Source organism: Labrus mixtus, chromosome 10 (genome assembly GCF_963584025.1).
Source record: "Labrus mixtus chromosome 10, fLabMix1.1, whole genome shotgun sequence".
NCBI lineage: Eukaryota > Metazoa > Chordata > Actinopteri > Labriformes > Labridae > Labrus > Labrus mixtus.
In genome coordinates, this window is record NC_083621.1 from 13,633,017 (window position 1) to 13,653,875 (window position 20,859).

Consider the following 20,859-nt stretch of genomic DNA (forward strand, 5'->3'; position numbering starts at 1 on the left):
GAGATTTTCAATATTACACTTTCAATATAACAAAAACTACACAGATATCCAGACCAACCAACAATTAAGGTGCACTTAAAAACATTCATGATAAGGTACTATACCAGGCTTTGAAGTACAAGTTAGTTTCCTCAAGGACAACAATATATTGAAGAAAGAAAGAAAAACACATACATTATTTTAATCAAGGCAAACATACTTTTCCCTTTTTTAAATTCCATAAAAGAACCCCATATATTCTTAAACTTAGAATATTTTCCCCTAATCATCAAAGTGAGTTTTTCTAAATCAAGACTATAATAATCCCTTGAGCCACTTCTGTAGGCTTGGTCTATTAACTGATTTTCCAAAACGTGTCTATGGTCTGTTTCACTTTAAGTAAACAGAAAATAACAAATTTCTTATCCGTATTGCTCAATTTATAGTTTGTAGGGAGAATTCCAAGGATACATATATTAGGGCATACTGTCAACTTTATATGCGTTATGTGTGAAAGAAAGTCCAAAATTTCTACCCAGATAGATACCAAGACATATATTATTATTTAATACTATATTTTCTTCAATATACATTCTAGACTGATGGAGACAGAAAGAGATTTGACTTTTGAGGCCAATACCAGTACAGATGTTTCCAGTAGTGTTTAACAAATATTTCTGCAGTAATATTGCTTTTTGATTTTTGAAGTGGGAAAGAAAGCAGACTTTATGGATTGTGCTCTAACTTTTCTTAATATAGTGTCAACCGTTTTATGTTCCGCTTTGTTTACTAGCCTGTGATGTTCTGTTGCAAGTCCATCCATCCATCTATTTTCTTCCGCTTATCTGAGGTCGGGTCGTGGTGGTAGCAGGCGCAGTAAGTCAACCCAGACTTCCCTCTCCCATGCAACATTTTCCAGTTCCTCCTGGGGGATTCTGAGGCGTTCCCAGGCTAGTCGGGATATATAATCCCTCCAGCGCATTCTGGGTCTACCCCGGGGTCTCCTCCCAGTTGGTCGTGCCTGGAAAACCTCTAAAGGGAGGTGTCCAGGAGGCATCCTTAACAGATGCCTTAACAGAATAGATCGACCAGTAAATCGAGAGCTTTGCCTTCAGGCTCAGCTCCCTCTTCGCCACAACGGTCCGGCACAACGCCTGCATTACTGCTGACGCCGAGCCAATCCCTCTGTCAATCTCACGCTCCATCCTACCCTCACTCGTGAACAAGACCCCGAGATACTTGAATTCCTCCACTTGGGGCAAGGACTCACTCCCCACCCGGAGAGAGCAATCCACCTTTTTCCGGCAGAGAACCATGGCCTTGGACTTGGAGGTGCTAACCCTCATCCCAGCCTCTTCGCACTCAGCTGCAAACCACCCCAATGCCTGCTGGAGGTCCCAGCTTGAGGAAGCCAACAAAACCACATCATCTGTAAAAAGCAGAGACGAGATTTTGAGGTCCCTAGACTGGAAACCCTCCTCCCCCCAGCTGTTCCTTGAGATCCTGTCCATGAAGATCACAAACAGGACCAGTGACAAGGGGCAACCCTGGCGGAGGCCAACACGCACTGGGAACATGTCTGACTTTGTGCCGAGGATGCGGACACAGCTCTCACTTTGGTCATACAGGGACCAGATGGCTCGTACCAACGGCCCCAGGGCCCCATATTCCCGCAGTAAAACCTCACATGATCCCCCGAGAGACACGGTCAAAAGCCTTCTCCAAATCCACAAAACACATGTAGACTGGATGAGCAAATTCCCATGCTCCCCCAAGAAGCCCTGCGAGGGTAAAGAGCTGGTCCACTGTCCCACGGCCGGGACGGAATCCACATTGTTCCTCCTGTATCCGAGGTTCGACAATCGGCCGGAGCCTCCTTTCCAGCACCCTAGATTAAGCTTTCCCCGGAAGTGTGATACCCCGATAATTGGAGCACACCCTCTGGTCCCCCTTTTTGAAAATGCAAACCACCACACCGATCTGCCACTCCATAGGCACTGCCACTTGTCCCAGATTTCCACGTAACATTGAAAGGGCGTGTCAGCCAAGACAGCCCAACAATGTCCAGATTCCTCCAAGAATCGCCACCTTAACATGGTGGAGGAGTTTGCATGTCCTGGTGAACCCGGGAGCTGTGTTGTCGGGGGCACTAGCCCCTGGTAGGGTCTCCTAAAGCAAAGTGGTCCCAGGGGAGGGGCCAGACTAAGAGCGGTTCAACAAATACCCCTATGAAGCGGCATACATTGGAGCAAGCCACCTTGCCCGGAAGAGGGAAACCGAGGCACCCCCCTGGAGCCAGACCCAGGGGGGGAGCTCGAAGGCGAGCATCTAGTGGCCGGGCTCTCCTCCATGGGGCCCGGTCGGGCTCAGCCCGAAAGAACCACATGGAGCCGCCGCCCTATTGGCCCACCACCCACAGGGAGCATGGGGGAAGGGTGCATGCAGAGCTGGGTGGCAGGCGTAGGCGGAGGCCTGGGCATTCTGATTCCCGGCAGCGCAGACTGGCTCTAGGGACGTGAAACGTCACCTCTCTGGCGGGGAAGGAGCCAGAGCTGGTGCGGGAGGTGGAGCGCTACCAGCTAGACATAATTGGGCTCGCCTCTATGCACAGCGTGGGTTCTGGAACCAAACTCCTGCAGAGGGGCTGGACTCTCTTTTTTTCTGGAGTTGCCCAGGACGAGAGATGCCGAGCGGGTGTGGGGATACTCACAGCCCCCGGCTGAGCGCCACTGTGTTGGAGTTTTCCCCGGTGAACGAGAGGGTTGCCTCTCTGCGACTTCAGGTTGCAGAGAGGACTGCTCTGACTGTTGTATGTGCATAAGCACCTAACAGCAGCTCAGAGTACACAGCCTTCTTGGAGTCTCTGGGTGGGGTCCTGGACACTCGGGTAAAGAGAGGAGCAGAGCTGTCAACTGATCACCACCTGGTGGTGAGTTGGATCAGATGGCGGGGAAGGCTGCTGGACAGACCTGGCAAACCCAAATGTGTAGTGCGGGTGAACTGGGAACGTCTGGCAGAGTCCCCTGTCCGTGGGGTCTTCAACTCCCCAACGTCCCCCTCATCCCGGGGGAGGTTGGAAAGAGTGAAGTTAGTCTGGTCTTTGAGTAATTCTTGTAATCCTTTGCTGTGTGTTCGGGGTCATTGTCCTGCTGCAGTATGAATCATCTCCACAAAGAAACAAACCAAATGGTATTAGGTTGCAGTCTGTTTGTTGCATCTGTTATACAGACTCGACTATTCCCACCTCTATGATTCACTGTCGTTTTGTTACACACCATCAAATCCACTCTCCCTTCTATCACTGCCTCAGATATCAAACCTGGATTCAGCAGTGAAGAATGCTGCAATAGTCAGACTTTTTCCCTTTCATTCACCCTGAAATACAAGTTCATCCTCTAACTTGACTTCATGTGTTGATCTGATGAAGGTGTGATCACTTCTGGTCTGGCTGATCTTGCTTTGGATACAGCTCTTCCAGTTCCTGCAGAGCGTTTGATATTCCATGCACTGCCTCTGAAACCTTTAGTCTCTCCATGCTTTAATGCAGAGAAAGCCCATACTGTCTGACACTTCTCTCTGGTTCTCATGTTTTCGCACTTTCACAATGCTTTTCAGACACCTTGAGGCATGGCCATATTCATAACCCGTAGAACACTTAATAACGTTATTGCAGTATTACACAGATGTCATTAGTATTAGTGCAATATATTTATCTTAGAGTGACTTTTAAATAAGTCAACCAGGAGGATTTTAGACTTTCTTATAAAGCTGTGTCCTTATTTGTATTAGAATCGTTAGTCACACTTCTATAGTAAAATCTATGGTAAAATACAATACCTTGGGGGGCACCAGATAGGAATCTGGTGCCCCCCAATCCCCCCCCCCCCCCCCCACACACACACACACACACACACTCACACACACACTCTCTCCTGAAACATTTCCTGTGTCTCTTCAGCTGTCCTATGCAATAAAGGCTAAAAAAAAAATACAATACCTCAGATAATCAAGGTCCACTTGCTTGCTCGTTGTGGATCTCACACTTTTTAAATTAGCACTTTGTGAGATGTTTTTGCTCTTTAAAACTACCTGCAGCTCCACCTCTAAAGGGAGAATATTTAACTTCTCACATAATACAGTCATACTCTTACAAATGTATCAAAAGTTAAAAGTCAACATACAAGTTTTTTTTTGTCACTGATGTTACTTCTTCTGTTCACTCCCTTTATGACCCTCCTTCAATGCCACAAATCTACATTTCTAAAATGTATTTATCAGACGTACATCAGAGAGTACGAACAACACAAGCACTGATTTAAGTCTGATCGGTCACACAGGTACTGACAGGCAGTGCACAGAGGTGAAGCACTTTTTATAAAGTTAATATATCATTGAGAGTTGAGAGTTCTAACTTCATGTGCCAATGATTTAGTAAGACTTTGTTTCTAAAGAATATTTCATCTGTGGCTGGTGCAAAAACATACTCTTATTTTAAGACAACATAAGATTTGATTTACGTTTTCATAGTAGTTCAAAGTTTGACTTTATTTCTATCCACTAGAGGGAACCAATGACAGTGATTCAGTTCATTTTAAAACTGTGAGGACTAATCAGCTGCCTGTTCCTCTTATTACATCTGGCTTTAGGGAGTTTAAAGTCATGATTTGATGATTTGACATTATTTTAATGTTTGTTTGTTTTAAAGTATTAAACTGCACAGAAAACTTCTGAGCGTGTGAGATCATCCAAAATCAAATCAACTTTTTTAGTCCCTTCAGATACTTCAACTTCATCCTGTGTTTTCTGTTCTCACATTCTTCTTCAACAATCATAATACTGTGTATGTTATTTATCCAGCATCTTTCTAACAAACAAGCATCCAACAGAAATATAAAAGAAGCATTTAGTGAAATCAGTGACATTTAAATGGCAGGATCATGACATGTTGGAGCCTCATGCTGTTATGTAACGGAGACAAACAACAGGAGGAGACATCATGTGAGACATCTCGCTTCTTCCAGCATGAAGTGCAGCCGTTCATGTTTGGGAAAATCTGCCCTGCAGGGACTAAACACCTCAAAGAAGTAAATCCATGTAAAATGTTGTTTTTCTATCATTTAAAACAGCAGAACAGACGGTGTAGTCAGGCAAGGCAGCTTTATTTATGCAGCACATTTCACACACTAAGGCGCTTCAAGGGACGATCAGAAATACTTTATTAATGTAACGAATAAAACATGTAAAAATACACACTCTTACAATTAAAGGAGCGATGAAAAAGCACAGAGTAATGCAACATGATAGAAGACACACATATAATGTAATAGATTATGAGTAAAAGATTTAAAATTCACTAATTTCTTTGAAATATTTACAGTGCATTGCATCACTTTAAGAGAGGACACAAATATTTTAAATTTCCATTTAATCACTTTAATCCTGAATTTACCTTCAGTATCAAAACTACGATCATTTATGATAATATCCACAACTACAATAAGGGCAAATCAGAAGTCATCAGAATACGATCATGTTTCTCCCTAAAATAAAACCAAAAGTCTGAAAAACGTTGACTTTCTGGTTTTCAACATTTTCCTTTGAGCGTATGTTTGTCTGTTAGATATCTCAGTGGGATCTTGAAGCGGTGAGACTGTTTTTATTGTACCTGACATAGCAGTCGTTGCCTCTCACAGGGCCTCATGGTACAGATGGTCCCAACCACAGTTTGTGCATGCCCTGTGGGGTTACTGGAGTTCAGCCACTGCTGCCGGTGGGCGTCACCTCCCCACACTGATAGCATGTGTCTGCTGCATGATTATACACTGTTTTTATCAGGTGTAAATCATCTCTGGACCTACTTATAAATACACATTAGAACAGATTCCAAAATAGTCCACCAAACTTCAAATAGCTGTTTTGAAGTTTGGCGTACAAGGCTTAAAGTTTGCTTTGTTTTTGTGGTCTTTATTTGTGGTGGTACACTTTGTCCAGACTGTTGAAGCTGTTCCAAGTTAATTTAACATGTTTCAAAGGGGGAAGTCTTGGGGAATTTTAACTGTCAACTAAATCAAGCCTTATTACATCACACATGGAGCTGAGCACCAAGGCCCGTCCCCCTCACCAAGCCCCTGCCTTACCTTGCAACTGATTGGCCGGCCTGTTGTAGGGCAAGAGGATCTGATTGGTTTAAAACGAGGGCAAGTCTGGACAAGACCTACTGACTGACTGACATGGAAAGAGGAAGGGTGGGCCTTACATGGAGACAAAGGGACGCATAGGAAAACAACATTTTGAACAACAGATGTTCCATAAATCTAATCAAGTGATTGCACACTAAGTGGAGGAGTATGTCTTTGTGTTTTATATTATTAAAACACCTCAAATCTTTTATGTTTGCCAAACTTAACCCTTGCTTTTAAATCAAACAACAAAGTAACACAATAAGGCTTTGCAGGTTGTTAATAATTATTTTGTGTCCGTCTGTATTTCATCTGTGATGAAAACCAGTTCCTCTAAATCGCTCTTAAGTTGCCTCTGTTGACTGTTGTTAACGGTGCTTGGATAAGGTTATGTAACTGCCCTCTTAAGAAAAAAAAAGTCAAAAGGGGAAGTCCTGTTCACTTCGCTTGCATCTAAAGCTCAGATGAGGCATTTCCTTTTTTTCCCTCAGTACTCATTGAATACAGCCTGCTGTGTATCTGACCAGAATCTTAAACGTACCAGAAAAAAGGTTGTAATCTGTCTGATTTGTGCTTTTAATGTTTTAGGAAAGTTTGAGTGTTTCAGACAGATCAAACCTGCTTCATCCCCTGAGACTGAACAGAGCTCTCGTTTTGTTATCATCAGCTGGATCAGCGAGACAAAAGTGCTCTTTTTTATGAACATCCGCAGGAGTCTGTTTTATGTCAGCCTTTGGCTCTATATCTGAACAATATGATAAATCATACCAGTTTTATATAGCACCCCAGGAGGTGTGATAAACTCCCTTTGCTTTTGTTGATAAGACATGATCTTGTAGCTCCATGGTCCAAGTCAAGAAACCTTGATTTAATGTTTCCATCTCTGCAGCTATATATATAGCTCTTGGAAAATAACACTGTCATGCAAAGCCTCCGCTATTTTGCAAAGAGGACCTTGTCCTCCCAGACATGGGAGTTAGCTTCAGTATGCAGTGCAGCGAGTGCTGCATGCAGCAACATGAAACCCCCTCATGCAGACACAGTAATAAAATATGGTTCATACCATTGACTGTAATATGGACGATGTGTCTCCATCTCCTTCAGAGCTGTCAATCATGACATTATATCCACATCAAATAACTCATTCAAACTAAACTTCTCAGAAAAACGAACACTTGGACATAAATCAGTATGATAATAACTAACGATAATGACAGAATACGGGTCGGAGAAAAAGTTCTTTGACGTGTCATTTTTAATTTTAGCGTTGGATTCAATTTCCCATCTGTTAACATGGAGCTGGTTAGGACCTATGTTGTTTTGTACACCTCTTATGAAGTTTATGGTAAAAAATATATCTTATCTTTAACTTTATCTAATGCAACAGGATGTAAAAATAGGGCCTAAAACTATCCAAATTGCAGACTCTATAAACTTGTTATGTTTTTTGCATTGACAGTACATTGAAGTTTATCTTGAGGTTTAAGGTTTACAGGTTTAAGTGTCAACTTTATTTGAAGTAATCTCTATTCATAGAAACTGCACATCAATGCAGAATCTTGATCTCTCAACTCAAACTCCATTTTCACTGCTAGTCAGACTGTAAGAGAGGCAACACACGGAGGAGGAAGTTTTGCTTTTGATTCTTTTATGGTTTCCTGCCGGCTTCACAGGAAGCCCCGAAAAGTTGGCCGTCGCTCCAAGATGCACATACGGTTATCAGAAACTAGCTGATCTGTTGGGAGGTTACATTTGTGAAAATAAGAGGAGTTGAGCGGTCAGTTTAAATATTTTGACTCGAAGGCAAAATCTCTTGGACATGAAAGCAACTAAAACCTCAGCTTACATGAAAGCACTTTAAGCATTTGAATTGTTAGTTGCATGATAAGCATTGTATGAGATTGGACGTTTATGTCGAGGTATTTATCCGGTCTGGTGGGTTAATGTTATTATCGCACTGGAAGTTTGTGAGGCATCAATAAGAAGTTGGCGCTTTTAGCAATTCAACTGTCAGCTAATGTGTGAGAAATGAAAGACGCGGACATGAAGTTGAATCATCATGAGTTTGGTGAGGAAGGTGCAAGAGTAACAGTGAAACTTTAAATTCTTACAAAGTTACATTTCCAGATCAAGTTGAGGCACTGGAATGAGGCGAGTTGTTAGTGAAGTGTTTGAGACGAGAGCCGCAAAAAGTGAAACTTGTGAGTTGAATTGAAACACATTGAAGAACAAAAGCTGTCAGATGAATTGTAAGAGCTGAAAACAGCTGATATATCGGTTGACACTGAAAACACTAAAAGAGTTGATGAAGTCAAAGTTGGTAGAGAAGTCAAAGATGTTAAAATGTAAAAAAAAAAAAAAAAAAACTCATTTATTGCATCTGTATAGTTATGGACTGTATGGTAGTTGTAATTTAATTTTAAGCTCTAAATGAGGTTGACACGTGAACTCTAAAATGAGTTTCGGATCATTTGGAAAGTTTGAGTGAAACCCATTGACTTCTATTGAAGTCAGACGTCATCTTGATATCTAGTTGTAGGAAGTGGTTTAGTTGACAGTTTGTAAATTAGCAGTACTGAGAGTATCTGAATTTTTAGCTGAAAAGAGGGAGATGAAAGGTGTTGTTTAATTTGGAAGGATTAATGATGATTGGACGATTGGAGTTCAAGTTCAAGCGCAGACACATCTGTGCTAAGGTGTGTGCACTGACAGGAGCAGAAGTGTTAAAGTGATGGCACTGAAAACAAACCTGAGATCCCCGCAGACCTGAATATGTTTTAGATTATGTGTTGCAGAAAGTTGAAAGGCTAGTTTGTACTTGTGCTGAAAGAACAAGTACAACTGCATTGTGTAAATCAGCCCAAAAAGATTTACACAATGCAGTTTGTTGAGAGACACATCTTCAACTCTCGTAAATGTGGGTAGCTCACTTCCTTCCTTATAAAACTTTTTTTCTTAACATTTGAATCTCTATGGAATCACTCTCCTGCTTTTCCTCTGCACCTGCATTGTTGTGTTTCTCTGTTGCATCGTTGGAATGCCAAAAAAACAAATCCATAAAAGACTCAAACTGACTGAAATGACAGCAGCTGCCTTTTCAATCTTCTTGTAACACTCAGTGCTGTCTGTGAACTTGCTGCAGACAGTTTTTCAGCCAGCCTGGACATGTCTTACATAACTCCACTGTCCAGACAAGACATGGCTGAAACTGAAGAATCCTCACTTTGAAGAATCTGTGGCCAATTGTCACAACAGTTCTATCTGTTCTTTGTCTCATGTCAAAGTTTATTTCATGGCAGTTTAAGTACGAGAAAATAAATAAAATAAAACACTTTATAACAACAAAGCTCTGTCGTTAGAAATACATCCAGATCTTTTGTGCCGCATCAAGCGCTGTGATGTTGGAAATCTGATCCCTGTGTTTTCTCTGGGGTTTTCTTGTTCCCAATCGCTGCACAGACAAAAGAGGGCTTCTTAGTGAACACACACACACACACACACACACACACACACACACACACACACACAGCCATGCCTTTGTCTTGTCCCTCTTGTCTTGCAGATCAGATTAAACACAGCAGCCGGTCAGAGTGGGACACAGGCGCTGACCTGCAGAGTCCTCGTCTCTTTGTCTCGCTGTGCGGCCTGCTGACAGAGAGCCGAGAGGGACAACTCTGATGTTATCGCCTTGATACCTGATAATCACAGTAATCTCAGCGACTAACACAGTAGTGCTATGACTGTATGGATACAAGGAAAATGGAGGAGAGTCACCAAGTACATTTATTTCCCAGTTTAATTTGGGAACTTTGCACCTTAAAACATACAGTACATGTTTATGTTCTTTACTCCTCTACTTCCTTCCAATTATCTGACAGCTACAGTCACAGGGCTTCTTTGCAGATTCATATTTTACCACAAAACAATCAATCAACCTTCTAAAATATGATGCATTATTATAAATAAATAAAAACTTGAGATTCCTTTTTTAAGAAATGCAAAGCTACAGAAAAATAAATTCTAGATTTAGGATTCTGTTCATTTGTCATTTTCCTAATAGCCTTGCGGTTATGTTTGCATGCCTCTTGCACAGAGGCCAAAGTCCAAGTCACAGTGGCTGAGGGTTCAAATCGGACCTCTGACCTTTGCCGCATGTCACCCTCCACTCTCTCCTCCCGACATTCCAACACAGTCTCTCTTCAGCAGTCCTCTCTAGTAAGAGCAAAAAGTCAGTTTATATACAAACAGTGTACAGAATCTAGTCATCCCTTAAGCACGTAAGCATGCATTCAGGACGAGAGTGTCGTTGACCCCGGGAGGATCGGCCAACTCAAATGTTGTGTTTACAAACTAGAGTTAACTGCAAAACGTATCTGAGTGAAATATCCGAGTATATCTTTCCCACTACTGTTTTAAACACAGTTCTGACTAATTAGCATTTAATTGTTTGAGTGTGTTTAGCTGCATTTTGTGTATTTTCCTTTTACTAAGTAACTTTTACAAAGTAACATTATTTGTGAACTACATTTTTAGAGCAGATGTGTTATTTTTGCTCATATCTCCTTTATAGAAGCTCTCAAGCATTTTTCCATCACTGCAAAAATGTTTGCAGCTGCAATAGTTGGAGGAAAAAAAACAGAGGTATACATTTCATCTAGCATGCACAGCGTCTTAAACGTGATCCTGTACACATCTATATGCGTGTTGTGCCGGGCAGAGCTTGTCTTAACCTATATTATCAGAACACAGAGTTAGAAGTGTGTGAGCAGCAGAGGAGGCTGGGCGGAGAGAGCTGCAGCTCTCTCAGAGACAGTCTGTGTCAGGCTGCTCCAGCTGGACTCCACACCCACTTCTCTTACATAACCTCGTGCATTCCTCCCTCTATATGGGAGAGCGCACATACTGACTGTGGTGTGGTGTTCACCAATGATGGCAGAGTGGCGTGTTACACTGTGGGTAGACGGGGTTTGTTCAGTGCCTCATTGTGCTCTGAGTGGATTTAGTATTCTCTCCTCTTGTCTGAGCGGGCCAGGTTTCACCAGCAAGGAAGCCCAGACAAAACAAGGATTGATTATTTTCCAAAAAAAAAAAAAAACAGAGAGCACACAGATATCAGTCAGCCCTTGGTTTTATACTTAAGCTGAGAGGGAAAGCAGGGAGTAAGGAGCTGGTGGGTGGTGCCTGTGTGTTGTGGGGGTTCAGTGGGAAAAGCCTGAAAGAGAACATGGTGTTCCCGATTTCACATCTGCTTCTCCATCCTGACAAGACAAAAGACCCAAGGCTGATCTGACACTAGACGACAGGAACCAGTCACTGAGTGCACATAATTTTACAGTTTCAATCATTTAGGGCCATATTCAAGGTGACAGACAGACAGAGGCCTCATGCTAAAGACAAAATAATGATATGTTGGAATATACAACACAAAACATTCAGTCTGTAGAGAATAACGGCATGAATGTTGCCATGCAAAACAAGAAGCACTCAAAATCCTTTTGAAATAAATCTAGGCCTCATGTGCAACTTTGACCTCCTTGAGGAAAAAAAAAAACATAAATCAAAATCACTTTTAAGTTTTATTCTTCAATTTATTCCTCAATTGATTTTCTTTTATTGATGCACTTAGATTAATACAGAATGAATGTTGCTGCTGGTCAAAGCGATATTACCTGACCTACTTATATAATAGCAATCAGGTTAATCCAGGTTAGTTAGGTTAATATGTTGTATTTTGTGATATCTTAAATTGTAAAGTCATCAGTAAGTCTAGACGTCATAAAAAATGTAGAGTAATAAAAGTTAAAACTTTGCCTCTGTCACAAAGTGGAGCAGGGGTAGAATAAAATAATAATACTGGAGTGAAGTTCATTTAGCTGAAAGAGTGCTCTGATTCAGTACTCATGTCCATTACATCACTGCAGGACAAACAGCTCAGCATTATCAGTCACCACGTACCCAACCTAATCTGGGATAACACCTTCCACCACGACATGTGTCCTCTGTATTAAATAAATCAATGTTTCAACGTCGAACACTTTCTGAAAAAAGTAATCTGATCATTTATCTTCAGAGTTTAAAGCATCCCTGTGACTTAACTTTTTGACAAAATCAAAAGTATTTGATCACATTTATGCAATGATAAAAACAAACTCGACATGTAAGAAACTAGTTGTGCTCGGTAGTTTGCCACATTATTCATTTTCTACGAGGCATGTTCACCTTCATTTGACAATGAAGAGGGACAGGAAACAGCAAGAGAAGAAACATTAACATATTGCCAGAGCTAGTCAAAATCCAATCTATTAGCTGAGGAGCCCAACCATCACATGTTGCTGAATTCGTGCCAGACAGCAGCTGGGCAAGGGGCGTTGGGGGGGGGGGGGGGGGGGGGGGGGGGGGGGGGGGGCTTAGGGTGGCATAGCCCCCCAAACTCTGAAATCTGCTTGGTCCCTGTGTGCCCACAGATCAGACCTCTGTTTGAGGTGAACTGTTATTGTTGGTCAATCAAACCACAGCAAGAAATGAAAATCAGCAAAATAGTTCATTCAAAATGACCACAGAGCCTACAGAAGATGACAAAATAATCATTTTTTTGTGTGGTTATCTTTCCCCTCTATAAGGGGATTGGGGGAGGGGGGGCTATTATATGACTCTTAAAGCCTAAAATATAGGCTACCTGGAATACCTGTTGTTATCGACATGAGCCTATCATTTAAAGAAGAACCAGGGCTTCTAACTTGAGTCCAAAAACAGATTCAACAAAAGCAACTTCTAAACGTTCAGTAATTTTACAAATGTGACCGACCCTCAAAAGCTATCCAATCCAGCCTCTAATCCCAGAATGCCTCTGTGCCTAGTACACCACATAAAAATAAAGTCACCTTTTTTGTTCTCGATCTTTACTTAGGGCCCTAATGAAACCAGTTCTGTGTTGCAGCTAAACGTGTTCAGACTTGATGTTACACATTGGTATCCTAATCGACCACAGTAGAAAGATCACATGAAAATACACAAAAACAAGGCACAGTGTTTCACTTCCTTGTATGTGGTTCATCTTTTACTAGTTGTGCATCTTACATAATGTGCCATAAAGTACATTCTTCATAGAGGATAAACTTCTTGTCTTATAAAATCCTCACACAAATTAGGTCTGTTATCTTCTCTCAGGTTTTCTGCAACCATGCAGCTCCTGTACACAGACATCTTAATGTCATCAGTGAGCGTGCTGGTTCTCATTACTTCGGCAGCACAAGGCAGCATATTGTGTATCTGACTGGCAGACAACGATGTGAGCTTCACCGTCTTTCCCTTGAGAAGATTTTAAACTATCGTAATGCTAAGCAACGCTAACTCCACTGCATTAGGGCAACCTTCATCACATTTCACAACAACAAAGCTGTTTTATTCTCAAACAATAGTTACCTTGAGACCAAGTCAAACAAACACCGGACGTCCCCTTCATAGTTAGGTAATAGAATATGAGTTAACATTCACTCAACAGTTTGGACACACGTGTTGTTTTTATGCAACTTTGTACATCCACCACATTTTTGACAAATACTTGTGTGCATCAGATTAGCAGAAGGAAAACAGCGAGATCTGGCATAAGGGGAAGCAGTCCATGTGTGTCTGTTTCGAATCAATGAATGATTCTGTTGTGCAATGGACTGTACTGACATGAGGGATCTTTGCTGTTTAAGTGTGTTTTGGTTACCATTGTATTTTGGCTTCACTTTTGTTCAACCAGAAGAGTTGGATCCCTATCGTCCATCTTTATTTACAGTCAATAGTAAATACAGCAGCCATGTTCAGTTGTGACCATGATGAAAGAAGCGTTCCTTGAATTCAAGAAAACCTCTTTGAGAAAAAATTTAATACAACTTAAGTACATCTATTATATAAAACGACTTTGGTTGAAATCATCAAACTTCTTTTTCCATAATTTTAAGTTTGTAAAAAACAAACTTAAACAATTTGATCCGCTCAGTCCTCATTCACTTCAGGGTTCACAGTTTCACAGTTTTAAGTTCATCCAATATTTACTTTTTCTGTTTGATTTCACAGGTAACTCGAAGGTTAAATGAAACATGTCAGGATTTCATAGTCAATAAAACATTGAATCCACAAAGGTGTTTACTCAGGGAGCAGTGCTGTTACCATAGAAAGTTCACCAGGTGATAAGAACAAACAGGGTGTAGGTGAGGTGGAGAAGCCAGATATTCAATATCGCTGTAGCTGCAAAAGAGACACAAACCTTATTTTAGAACTGTGCTATCAACCATATCACCCCCCCCCCCCCCCCCCCCCCTTCAGCTCCTCAGGTTGACCTTCATCATAAAGTAATAACCTGGCTCTATGTGGTGTTCTGATGATTTAAACCAGTCAGGTTTTTTTATATTTACAGCTGTTAGGTAACAGACAGAGCTGCTGAGGTGAGGCCAGAAATTGTCTGCCAAGTCAGTGATCATGCAGCCTAGTCGTGCTGGCAGGCGGGTTGGGGCAAAGACTGGCCAACCCTACAGAGATTCAAGACACCTTTCAACACCAACAGTCTCCCACTTCCAAAGATCTGTATTTACATTAACCTGAACCCAAAAGCCTTCACAAAACCAAGCCCTGTCAAAATATCAAGACTCCTTTTATCCTAGGCTTTCTATATTTTTGTATAGAGCCTTCAGAGTGTTGCAAAATAAAGTGAGTCCCTGCTGTACATAAAATGTCAAAAGCTTTTTTTGGAGTATGGACTTTGTCACTATAAACCGCTGATGCATGTAATAACACGGCACATCCTCACAACTCTGTAGCCATTTCAAATCTGAAAAGGTTCTGCAAGGTTGCAATCATCTGATCTCAGGTTTCACAAGACATGAATGTGTCTGGCTTCATTTGTGCAAGCTGGCAGGCCGATCGGTATTACAAAAATAACCCAGTCATGGCTCAAGCCCTTTGATACTTGTCTGGCACGAGTGTCCAACAGAAAGTACAACTCAAAAAAACATGACTCCTAAGAAATATAACAAATTTACTCCAAGTACCTGTAAAGACCTGTACCTGTGCAAATGGAAATAAACATCTAATCTCATCTAATCTCATTTAAATATCTGTCTGGATAAATAATCAAATATCACTTTGGCTTTTTTTATATATCATATTATCTAATCAATGTTTTGCTTAGGTTAGCTAAACTGTGTTATGCAACATAGTGTTTACTTTTTTTGTTAAGCTAGGGTTGGATTGACTCTTCCTGCCTGAGTGCAAATAGACACTGATTAATAATTACCATTTAGCTTGTGTACAGAAAGCTGCCCGGCTAGCTTTGAGTAGCCAAAAGACTGAAAACCAGGAAAAAACTGGTCTGCACTGCCCAAATATGAAATGGTGAAATGTTTTTTCTTGTCTTTAATCCATATACAACCTGAAAAAATAAAATCAACGATTTTAAAGACACATAAAGCCCTGCAGAACTGTTTATTTTCACCCCACATAGGTTTTTGAATGTATATAACAATTTGTAGGCTAATGCTTAAATGGGTAAGCGGTTGTAGTGCCTTTGGGTAATTTTTGTTACCAATGGCTATCTTTTTCTTTTGTTCCAAGAGTTTATGCTAAGCTACGCTAAGGCTAAACTATGATGTCTAACCTTGAAATTAACATGAGAGAAACATAGGGAAGAGGAATAAATCCTCTCCTCTAACTCTTAGCAAGAAAGCAAATTTGCCCGGATTGTAGGCGAGTCCTCTAAGCTAGGACTCAACCGCATCTCAAATAATTTGGAAACATGAAGAATAATTTAGCTGATTTTAGATTTAACTACGGATCAAATTAAATCTATGGGTCGAAACTCCTTTTCCATTCACACATACCGTCTGGCCAGCTGTCACCAGTTTGGTTGACCCACTTTATCTGAGTGGGCTGAGGCACATTGACCAGCACAGCCATTTTGTTATGCAGTTCGTTTGTATGGACCATTGTGAGTGGAAAGAGACTGCAGCTCTGTGCACTGCAGGGCTCACGCAGCACTTTTTATGCAAACTCCCTGCCCTGGCGTGCTCGCTAAAGCTGGCCAGAGGAGCATCATTTTGTCTGACCATGCCTGCCCTCCACTCTCTTCCTGGATGCCCTTCATCCCACTGCAATCTCTTAATCACTGCTGTGCCTATGAGAGGGAGGGGAAAAAAAAACCCTTTGCAACCAGATTGGATGATCTGGCTGAACTGTTGCTAAGGGGAGGGTTTCATCCTGTGATGGATAGATGTGGCAGCTGTTGGGTGAAACCAGTTTTGAGCAACGTCGCCTATACATCAATTTAACGTCCACTTACATACTGTCGACATCATGTTCAGTTTGACAAAGCTGCAGAAGTATGTAATTGAAAACCTCTTCTACAAATATCATGTTCTTGATGCCACCAGGTGCCAATTTGTTCAGCCAGTTCATAGTCTCAATGGAATAAAGTCTTTTGATAGGTCAATACACTTCACAGTGCTCATATCATTCCCACACTTTAGGGTGACTCAATTGACTGTAATAGTCAGATTTATGTTACTGAGCCAAAAAAAAAAAAAAATAGTCTCAAGTGCTAAATGTTTTTTTGTTACAGCTGATGATATAAGCTGGTAAAACCGATATAGTAGCATATTCAGTGGTTGCAGTGAAGTCTATCTTTTATAAAGGTTACGTGGAAAAAAAAAATCTAAACTTTTTTTTTTCTGGAGAAGTGAAAATAAATAATTTGGATTTACTTTATAGTTATGTGTTCAGAAGCATCAAAAACTGCTTCACTGTACCCTACAGAGCAAATACACTGCAGGATATTCTATTTTGCTGTAAACACATTGAAGGTGTTTTGACTCTGTGCAACCAACCATTTGCATTAAGAGCAATACTATTAAAAGGTGTTTTAGATAACAATTCTGCATCAGAGCCATGACCTGTTTTGTAACTCCGCTTAAGATGTCCTCCTTTAAGTAAATCCTTCGTAAAGCACTTTAAAGCCCAACGTTACATAAAGCTGATCACCTACAGAAGAACAGAACAAGGCAGCTTTGGTTTTACCTTTAAACCTGTCATGCACAAAACCAAACCAAGACAAAAGCAAGAGTCAAATTATTTATTTTATTTTCATATAAAATTGGTTTTGAAATACCCAAGGACAAAAAAAAAAAAAAAAAAAAATGCACAATTTCATCATGAACGATTAAAGCAGTCAGACATTGGGCAGGGTAACTGAACAGGGCATATAAAAGTCAAGGCACGCCATGTTACAGTAATACCAAGTGGAAACATTTAAAACCTCTGAGGGTGAGAGCCCTTCAGCTCAGCGTTAAAATAAGAAATGTACAGGAGGGACAGAATAACCAGCATTCAATTTCTCCTACAGTCAGAAACCTTTTTTTTTTTCCCTCCACAATCTGGTGACAAATTTAACTCTAAACTTGAAAATGAAAGACCAAAAAAAAAAAGGAGGGGGAGAGGTTTCTGCATTAACCAGAGCTATGCTTCTTCTGGACTTTGATTTAATGAAACCTCCACCGAGCACTGAGGGTCGACCTCTGCACTGAGACAGAGGGACCTGTGCAGGTATCACTGGCTTCAGGTCAGTTTGGGAACAAAAAAAAAAAGGGAAGTCGGAGTGTCGCTAATCAGGAGTGAGAGAAGTCACAAAGTGGTTAGCCTGGTCAGTCTACTGTCCATTGAGATCTATTGGATAGAAATGTTGGACCCTTCTCAACACAGCCCATGTGCAAGTCAAGCAGGGAAAAGGACAGGAACAAGGTCAAAGGAGGAAAAGTAGCGACTTCTATCTCATGAAGTTTCCTCCTCCGATTTCTCTCTTGTATCTGTTGGTGAGGTGGTCGGCTTGCAGCGTGAGCTTGGACAGCACTCCAAACAGTCCCCTGAGGTGATAGTGAAACTGATGCTCCAGGTCTGAGTTGTTGTCGAGGGGCAGGTTCCCGGTGACCGGCTGCTGTTCCTCCTGCTTCACCGCCATCTCCAGGAAGCTGGCGCCGCTGCTCATCTCCCTCTTCAGCAGACCCCACTCCATGTCGTTCTTTATGGACTTGAGGAGCAGGTAGTGCTCATACATGTCCCGCTGCTTGTTCGGACAGGACAGTTCGAGATTGTTGTTCGTCTCCACCTCTGCAGCGTTGGCCTGCTCCTCCAGAGGCACGTCTCGCAGCAGGTTGGGCACCATGATGGTCTCGTCCATGTTGTTGGCGGCTGCTATGAAGCGGTGCATGACGTTGATGAGAGAGTGCTTGTTGCTGGCCGAGTCGCTGCTGATCTGCATCATTTTAAGGCTTTAGGTTGGCTTGGTTAAAGAATAAAACTGACAGGTGGGGTGCTTGTTGGGAGTTTTTACGAGGTGGATGATCTGCAAGGAGGAAGAGAGCAGGAAAGATACATTAAAAATTTAAGAAAAATCCCATATTTAAGTAGCCTACTTTAAACACATTTTCAAACGCAGCTTTGACACAAGAGCAATTCAATTATTTCCTTCCACGCGATTTACTCATGAGGGCATTATGCATTAAACCAAAGTTAACCTGAACTTTGCAAAAAAGGTCTACACTCAAAAAGTCATCGTTCCCCATAAAGATGGCTGCAAAAGTACACACCACACAGGAGTGCAGCTTGGTTACAGGAAATCTGATGTAACAGATGGCAGCTCGTACTTCACCCCATCCATTGAACATAACCGGACTTCTTGCACACACACACACACAAAAAAACTCAATACATCACGACTTCCGCATAAATAACAGTCATAGTAGGTGAACATTAATGCTAAAATAACATCAATATGACCTTGACTTCCTGGTTTAAAAACCCTGCTGAAGACTACATTTAGAGGCCTATTAGATAAAGAAATAAAAAATAAAAACAGAGGATGCAGACTGACCTGAAGCACGATGTAACCTGAGGAAAAGCTTTGTTGGCGTGCGGTTTAGTTAACCAAAGTCTTCTCAGGCTCTTCGCACAACCTGCAGTGAAGGAAAGTGAAAATTTCCTTAAACGACTGGCAGCTGCACCCTTATTTTATAACCGATGAGCCGGGTTGGGCTGAAAAAGAGTAGAAAGCCCGCCCTCTTAGTGTATTTCAGGCGAGTCAATTGGACAGCCTTGGAAGATGAGGGCGGACTCTGAGAGCATCTGATCCGAAACGCACCAATGACAAACCCCAGTAAGGATGTCACTCTAACATATTTGCCTGTTATTGGCGGCGCCTTTGCATTTTTCCAGGCGGTTTGAAGCCTGAAGGCAACAAGTGATGCAAGTTGGCACAGTTGCACCTTAAGTGTCGGGTGTGCGTTTCACATCTTTTAAAAGTGATTATTCATTATCGACATCTTAAAAGATTTTATGTTTTAGTTTCTTTTCTTCTGCTCACAGCGCTGCTATGAGATATATTTTACACAGCGCTGCCATCTGGTGGCCGGATTAGGAAATCTTTCTGCCATGGACCTTCTTTCTAAACAATCGCTTGCACGTAAAGTATATCATGCTTAATTCCACCACAACCTTGATTTCTTTTCTTGAAGAAGTTGTCTTCTTACCAGATGGATTTGTTTGCTGCTCTGTGACAACGAGGTGTGATCCCTGCAGGTTTGATATGGGCTGCGAGCACTGCACAGGTGTTTTTAATCAGGGTAATTAATGATGAGGAGGCTGCTTCATTAATGTTACAGAATACACCTGGTTAGTTTTTTTTTCTGCTGTGGGGAGTATGTGCAGTGGGACAGGACAATGGTAGACCACTTTAAGACATATTTAGAAGCTCATGAAGAAAGAACGAAGTGCACATGGGGATTTAAGCAGTTTGTCTGCAACTCTAAAGGCTTGTGAATATATGTACAATGGGTTAATTTATCATATTAAAAAACATGGAGATAATCTGATTCCAGCTTCCTTAAAGGTGCACTATGGAGTTTTGGTAGAGAAATGTGAAAGTTGGAGAAATGTACAGATTCTGTGGTATATGTTACATAACTCTATACAGAAACTGTCCTCAGGGGGAAATGTGGTCCCTGGAACAATGTTTGAAGATAAAGTGCCAGGTGAGAAATTATGGTGGAGGGTCCGCAACAGTGAAACCGTAACTTTTTAGCTCCAAACTTTGCTCCAGAGACCCTTTTTTTTTTCTTTGAATTAAGTTGGTGTAATGAGTTCAGACAAGCATACAATTCTCCAACTTTCAAATGTCACTACCAAATCTACATAGTGCACCTTTATTGAGAATATTTTATGACACTTGACATATTTTAGCTGTGAACAAAAAAAAGACATGTATTGATGTCAACCAAAGACTAGACAACTAACGACCTAAATGAGAAAAGTATCCATAAGCACACCAACAATTAAAATTAGTCAGATGTAGTTGACTAATTTTTTTTATATCAAAATTTCTCTGAGCATTTAGTAAAATAGTTGTCTATTAAAACGAATGAATTGGTCAATGCATATCAACCCGTGTGAAAAATTTATTTTATCTTTGCATAATACTAGATTCAAATCCTAAATGTTAAAAGTCATCAAGTTCAACACAGCAAATGTTAGAGACTCAATTCAAACAGTGTCCTTCAATGGATAGTGTGAAGACCTTCGGGCGTAAAAGGATTATATTTGATGATGTTTGATGTTGGGGGCAAGCTGGGGAAAAGGTAATTAACCCAGAGTGTCTGTATACACAAACCTTAAT

At 41.3% G+C, this 20,859-nt stretch overlaps 2 protein-coding genes across 2 annotated transcripts in view; both read right to left on the reverse strand.

Moving 5' to 3' along the window:
* cenpi (centromere protein I) overlaps positions 1 to 20,859 on the reverse strand; it is a 153,304-nt gene that overhangs the window by 90,545 nt on the left and 41,900 nt on the right. The gene's annotated exons all lie outside the window — the stretch shown is intronic.
* On the reverse strand, positions 17,255 to 18,550 carry mid1ip1l (MID1 interacting protein 1, like). Its single transcript, XM_061048437.1, has one exon. The coding sequence runs from the start codon at positions 18,451 to 18,453 to the stop codon at positions 17,959 to 17,961; it is 495 nt and encodes a 164-aa protein (XP_060904420.1). The 5' UTR covers positions 18,454 to 18,550; the 3' UTR covers positions 17,255 to 17,958.